Here is a 6,981-nt window from a genome sequence, read left to right as displayed (position 1 = left end):
GAGATCGTTTATAATTTTGTATTGCTGTCTGTCGTCTGTCTGTTGGTATGTTCGTCTGTTCCTTTGTCTGTCTGTCCCTCTATCTATCCGTGTGAACGATAAAGAGAATTGCATGAAATTTGATATGGGCATAGCTTTAGCCATATAATACGCAATGCCCAGAGTTGAGTCGAATCGATTCAAAATTCACAGTGCCCTTTTCGCATCTCGACCATTTATAATCCAAATTACAAACTTTTTTATTTATAAAAGTATTGGAACAAAGGAAAATCTAACGTTAGTTTCAAAATTTAGCTTTGCGTATGCGCAGTTCCAACTTTCTTATTTAGAAAAGCATTGAAATGAAATTCTTCTTATAAACTGAAATTGAAGTAGCACGTCAAAAATGGATTGCACATTTGCAACGCTATCTTTCATTTTTGTGGCCGGATTTTTACGATTTTAACAGAAGTTGCATCTTACAAATGGGAAATCAATGCTAGTGGAAATGCGCTTGATGTAAATCGTTTACGATTACTTTTTAACTTGTTAATTTTATCTCAAGCAAAGACGAATGCACAAAATCGAATGTATGCCAGTGTTAGCGACCTAACGAAGTACAAATAAGGATCGCGGATTCGGGATGGCAGCACAAAGCGACGAATATTTCAAAAATACTCCTTAGTTCACTTTTGTAACACCATGGCGTGCACCGCACCGAGCATGTGTGCCAAATTTCATAGGCAGCTTTTTTTTTTAATTCTCTTCTCCCAGTTATTCTTATAATCTGTCAAGAAAATAAAAAGGTACACAGGTACATATCCTTTTTAGACCATCTGTCAATTTTACCAACACTAAGGAGACTCCATGCACACACTAGTTTGCCATCGATTGGACATCATACAAAAGTAACTATAGTCTCGTTGCGTTTTGCAATTTGGTTGGGAGGAATGGCGCTAATACAATACCAAAAGTCCAATCAACAACTCAACTAAACAATGATTAAACAACTACTCAAGACTCTTGATTTTCGTTATATAAAATTCACAGATCTCGCAATTCTTGCAACTATCGGCGGAAGGTGTTGAAATCAAACACACTATTACATAATATAATGAACAAGATTTATTATGACGTTAAAAAATGAGAATGAATTTGCAAATAACTAATACAAAGATTCACAAATTTCGCTACTACTACGTAAAACACAAATAACATTTATATTCAGTGGGTCAGTTGTTATGTGTAAACAAATATAACAAACGAGCTCCTGTGTATGGCTATAGCACGCGCAAAACCAAATGTTGAACCTGGTGTTCGATTTGCTATTATTCCAAGTGCATATACAGTGAATTTTTTTTAAATGCGAACATAGGAGTTTGCATGCAATGTAAATTCCCTATGTTCGATTTTTAAAAAAACACATCAATCTATTGAGTAGTTCAAATGAGTAGTAGATACAATTGACAGCTGTCACATTTTAAAAAATACCGCCGTCAAATTTAATTACGAAATCGGTTAGGTTATTGCTTAGAATGTCAAGGAGGACACTTCGAACATTTATTGTAATTGTTTTCGGTATTTATTTTCTTATTTTCTTCATTTATGTATTGAATAGATCAAATTAGTAGAATACCAGGTGCACATGACCTACAAATAATTGAAGGTTGGTTCACAATGAGTTGTGGTGTCAGTGCGTGGTCTGTGAGGTCAAGTTATCGTAAGTTTAAGAAAAATGTATCCTAAAGTTGCTATGGCCTCACATGGCTTCTTTAAAAAAATCTTACCGAGTGCTCTTCACCATAAAGACTATAGAGTTGCTTTTCATAGTCACACAAGTTGCGCGATTTGGGAATGTGAACCGCGCACACCTCATAGATTGATGTGTTTTTTTTTAAATCGAACATAGGGAAATTAAATTGCATGCACACTCCTATGTTCGCATTTAAAAAAAACTCACTGTATGTATCAAATTTCACTTTCATTGAAATACTTTCATAACTAAAAAAGTTGCCACTGGGCACGCGCAAAACCAAATTTTGAAACTGGCGTTATATTTGCTCTTATTCCAAGTGCCTACGTATCAAATTTCATACCGTGCTAACGGACCGGCGGACGGGCGGATATACACAGCAAAATTATCGCTAGGAGTTTGTTAACAAGCATCATAACATGCTCGTAGTGCTATTAATATTATAGATGACGTATGCGCAACATGCTTTATATTTTATCACTGGCGAGCCGATCGTAAACTACTAGTAATTCACTTTCACCAACTGATGGCTCTCGTCTCCTCACCCTAGCCTTTTAACATTCGTGCGTTTCATATAAACGTTACATATAAAGTTCGAAGTACCTATATTCAACATTAAAAGTATTTACAATTTTAAAATTTTAAAACAAATGGCGTAGTTCATTGAAGTTATCAAAATAGCGCTGTAACTTCTCTGGACTAGTAGTTGAATCACACTCTGTTTTTCTAGATTGGCGTTCTTAATAGAGCTAAATTCCTTTTTTCAAACTAAAAATGCAGTGCACGTGCACTTCCAATAATCGTAATTTTACGTGTTAACAGTTCGCAACATCATGTAAGCAGAAAAAGCCGACCGGATAATCTGGAACGAGATGTGCCTGCATTAATTGAAAAATTTGTCAGAAGTTTTACCCAAACAGCAGTGTTCATTGTGGCGCCGATCATTCGTCCCGCTTTGATTTGCAAAGTATCTTGGCTTCTTTGTATCATTAAGATTAAGCTCTTTTGAAATCTTAGATCGGTGCCTACGAAATCCAGCTGGTACGCAACGGTTCCTACCTGCTCACTGTAATGGGCCAATTCCTCCCCGTAATAGCAGATGATTAAAGTGGGAAAATAAACAATCAACGATTCTGCTACAATAAAGAGAACTTCCACATTGGTTGCTGCTAACTGAAAGCGATATCAATAAATCAAACACACACTGGCAACTTACGAGGGACGCTCTGTAAATGTTCACACACAAGAAACTTAAGGTATACATAAAAAATGCCAGAAAAACCCCATGGAGAACATCTTCTATTGCATTCGCGGCATTGATGATATCCAAGTGGTATTCAACTGCATCCTTTAAATACACGCTTAAATATTTCCACGATGGCACATAGCCGTTAGAAGTGTTCTAAAATGTATCGAACTGCACTATTCGGCAATGAAACGATTGAGATACCTGCACCGGTCGGCGTTTGGTCATATCCATAATTTTATTCAAATAATTTTGAAGCATCTTCAGTTGAACCGTCAGGAAAGTTAAGCTTCCAACAATTACCATTACCATTGGTACTATGTTGATGCAATAAATTGCAATTGCAAAACTTTGGTAAAACCATAAAAGTTCAAAGTTTGGACTCTCTTGTACATTAACTAGATTCATTGAACCCCAAGGCAACCACCAATCCTTAGGATTAGACTTGACAATTCTCCACACGAGGCTGAGCAAGATTTGACCACCGCAAACTAATAAAGCTGGTATGGCAAAAGTGTAATTCTAGAATGTGTTTAGATTGGAATAGTTTCTCGTCATAAATAGTTAAGGAAATGACACTTGATTCTGAACTACATAAAAACTACCCGCGCCTTTTGGCTGAGAAGATTTAGAAACTTTCTCTCCTTTCGAGTAAGTAGACGAGAAAGTTACACATTTCTTTACATGCACTTTTTGCAAAAAGCATGTAGGTAAGTAGGTATATGTTCTGCCCAAACGCATAACATCTCGAATATCAAAAAGCGTTGCAGTTTAAAAATGAAGCGTCATTTTCTTAACTGTCAGTTACTTACGAATTTGATTGAAAGAGCCAACCAATCGTGCAACGTCTTCCTTTCTTCATCAAATGCACCGCGATGTTCGTTGGCGTCAAACGATGGCCTGTCAAAGGTCCTTAAAGCTTTATCGAAACTTATTCGAATAAAAAATACAATAATGAAAATTGTACTATCTGAAATGGGGAGAGGACGTTCACTGAATTATCAATTCATTTATACAGTGCGCATTAAAGGCATTACTGCACATCAGAAGAGGTTATAGGTGGAACGTAACGAAAATAAACAGAACCAATATAGACAACGATCGACAAACACAGACGGTTGGACAGAAAGTCCAAATGACCAAAATTTAATCCCTTGACTATTGTCTACCTAGGTATTACTGCAAACTGAATTGGAAAATTCGAAACCGTTCTCATAACTTCTAAATAGATTTAAACCAACAAAGACAAGAATGAAAAATGTTAGCTTCGTTCCCGTTACCTTAAGTAACAGAGATAACAATTTGTCCCGATAATTTCGCTGTTCTCTTTACCAGACTCGAGATAACGTAAATGCGAATCAGCTATTGGTTTAGAGGGGACGCGGTTCGCGTAAATTTCGTTGGTTCCGTTTTTCCTCAGCACAAATAGCGAAGCAAAAAGAATAGGAGGGAGAGGGTAACAAATCGTGAAAATGTACATCCCGTCTGGCAAGAATAAACTTGTCTTTCAAAAAAAGCGGCTGAGTGGCTACAGTTTAGGTATAGCGTTCGGGCAACCAATTTAGTTGTGAAATGTGCAGTTTTTTATGCTCGCAAGTTATAAATAATACGCCAAGTTGAAATTGCAACAAAACGGCATGTTAAGTTATGAAAAAGGAGTAATCGTGTAGGTAATACAGATTTGTTGTTGAGAGAGAGATAGTAACAGGTAGTCGCTTTAGACTATAAAGATTTTCTGATAAATTTACAAAATTGCCGATATAGGAAATTGTATACGTGTTCCGATTCATAATGAAAGAGAACAGAACCAATATGCGAGAGAATAAAGCGCGTTAAGATAAAAAACGAGTTTTCAAGCAGATAAAACTCGAATCGTTTCAGTGTTGGCGGTTCTATATACCGTCGCTACGGAGCATAAGAGAGGCTATACCTTCGCATGTATAAAAAACAGTGTGAACGCTTGGTTTGCGTTGGGATCTTTTCGTATTTGCTATTCGGCGAATACTTACGTAATTAGGTGGGAGAGCGGCATTCTTACTCAAACCTTCGACGAGTATCTATGCAGATCTAGCGGCACATTTTTCGATCGCGCATTAAATTCTTAGCCGAACCTTAGGGCAAACCTACGTAAACGCGTAAAACTAAACTCTTCGCTGAGCTTTTAGGGCGAATTTTGTGTGGTGTACTCCCTTTTTTTAGATTCCGTAAAATTTCATTGTTAATTAAAAGTTCGAACCCAAAGCCGTAGAATAGAATCGTTATCCGCGCAACTGAAGTTTGTGCCACTATTTTCAACGAATTTATGTATACTTTATACATTCAGTGGAGCTGCCCTTTCGAACAGAACCACTATTAGGAGGCGGTTTTTAGGCAAAAAGAAAATTTCGTGTAGCGAAAACTAAGGGAGGGCGGGTTTATGTTCAACTGAAAATACAGTGCAAATAAGTTACTTTTTTAATACGTACGTGAATATTTGCGGGTTATTGCACGAACAGATTAAACGACTCGCATTTAAATAAATTGTTATCACGAAAGCGTTGGAGTCCAAAGGTGCAAAAATTTCGAAGCGCTATACTTCGAGTGGCTAGTTACGTTAAAAAAAACTGTATATTAATCCAAGTTGTGCACCTAATTGTGCCATAGGGAATAAAATATATTTTCTACAACGTTTGTAACCCCTGTAAGTGCAACTAAGCCGTTACAACAACCCCCAAAAAAAGACTGGGGTCTATGAATTGCATTTATTACGGTACACGCTAATTATTCGAAGGGCATCTATCTCGTATTTAGAAATATCTATACCGAATTTCGACAAGGAAAGAGAGAAGGAAAAAGGAGCTGTAATTACCAAAGAGAGTTGACCTTGTCCTAGGGTAATTTTTTCAATCAGGAAACCATAAGTTATTACGGTGACGAGATTAAGTGGTTACTTCCTATGACAAGATTGAATGGATTGGATCAGATTTCCTGGGTCAAAGAGCATTACAAACTCAAATTATATCCCTGCGAGGATCATAAGGTGAGTTCAAATAGTTTTCCGATGGATTAAGCAAGTCGGTGGAACCCATATTTGATAAATTTTAAAGTTTTTAACTACCCGTTAGAGCATGTGCTCAAATGATGCAAAAGGGAAGAGATAAATATTTTATATACTCACCCATTAAGGATACCAGAGTGTAGAACCAGTCACTCGCCGATTCGTTAAAATCTTTTCTCAATAAATCGACAGTACAAATAATGGGATATACAATGAAAACTGATAGTACAACAATTCTCGAATATATCTTGTAAACAAATCCTTCCTTTCCCCCAAGAGAAATACCACCAACTCTAAAAAAGAGTCTTTCTGTACGAAAGTACTTACTATCATCTTTCATCGTTTACAAGATTGAATTGATGTAGCGTGAGTTGCTTATATAATGACGTTCTGTAATGAATATATAATGCGCTACGCCCCCAATTCACTACCAATAAAAACAAAAGGGTTATTTGTAAAACGCAATTTGAAATATTTAAATATCCACGTTAATTTGCTTTCGCCATTATTTATAATTGATTGACACTTAATCGTATTGTCAATACAGGATAACTGTGAGTCGATTTAGTTCCTTATGTATCGCTTTAATTAATTATTATTTTACAAATTGATGTATTAATTTCCATTCCATTTCTTCATTTTTTTAGTGGGCCTACACGGGAGCATGCTCGTAATCGAAAGCTGCAATTTGTTTATAAAAAATTGATATTTCGTAAACGATAATTGTTCCATAAAGAAAACAATGTCTTCCCATTCACAACTGTTACCTTTTGATTATAACTGTTTCATAACTCATTTTGCAGGTAAAATAGCTAATGTCAGCGCAAAAATGCAAGGTCGATTCTCAAATGAAATACTTAAGTGTTTAGTATAACTGGTTTTGTAATTTTTTTGTCTATCGGGTGATGTAAAAATCCAATATGGCGTCTATTTAAAATAAGGTGAAAAACCGCCATTTACAAAAAA

General features: G+C 36.2%; 1 protein-coding gene across 1 annotated transcript; it reads right to left on the bottom strand.

Moving 5' to 3' along the window:
- Nucleotides 1-2,468: 2,468 nt before the first annotated feature.
- Nucleotides 2,469-3,238, bottom strand: LOC116177628 (odorant receptor 67a-like). The gene is made up of 4 exons (XM_031496637.1): nt 3,183-3,238; nt 2,949-3,134; nt 2,645-2,905; nt 2,469-2,594 (listed from the first exon to the last, which is right to left on the bottom strand). Exons 1-4 carry the CDS (start codon nt 3,210-3,212, stop codon nt 2,541-2,543), a joined length of 531 nt encoding a protein of 176 aa, XP_031352497.1. The 5' UTR covers nt 3,213-3,238; the 3' UTR covers nt 2,469-2,540.
- Between the last annotated feature and the right edge of the window lie 3,743 nt (nt 3,239-6,981).

Source organism: Photinus pyralis, unplaced genomic scaffold (assembly GCF_008802855.1).
Source record: "Photinus pyralis isolate 1611_PpyrPB1 unplaced genomic scaffold, Ppyr1.3 Ppyr1.4_LG8, whole genome shotgun sequence".
Lineage (NCBI taxonomy): Eukaryota > Metazoa > Arthropoda > Insecta > Coleoptera > Lampyridae > Photinus > Photinus pyralis.
This window is presented reverse-complemented; position numbering and strand designations above follow the sequence as displayed.

Bases quoted from the DNA above. Each gene is read 5' to 3' on its own strand.
- LOC116177628 (XM_031496637.1), bottom strand. From the start codon at position 3,212: ATGGATATGACCAAACGCCGACCGGTGCAG. The intron at 2,906-2,948 runs GTAAGTTGCCAG...TATCGCTTTCAG, and splicing joins ACATTTACAGAGCGTCCCTC to TTAGCAGCAACCAATGTGGA. The intron at 2,595-2,644 runs GTAAAACTTCTG...ATCTCGTTCCAG, and splicing joins CAATGAACACTGCTGTTTGG to ATTATCCGGTCGGCTTTTTC.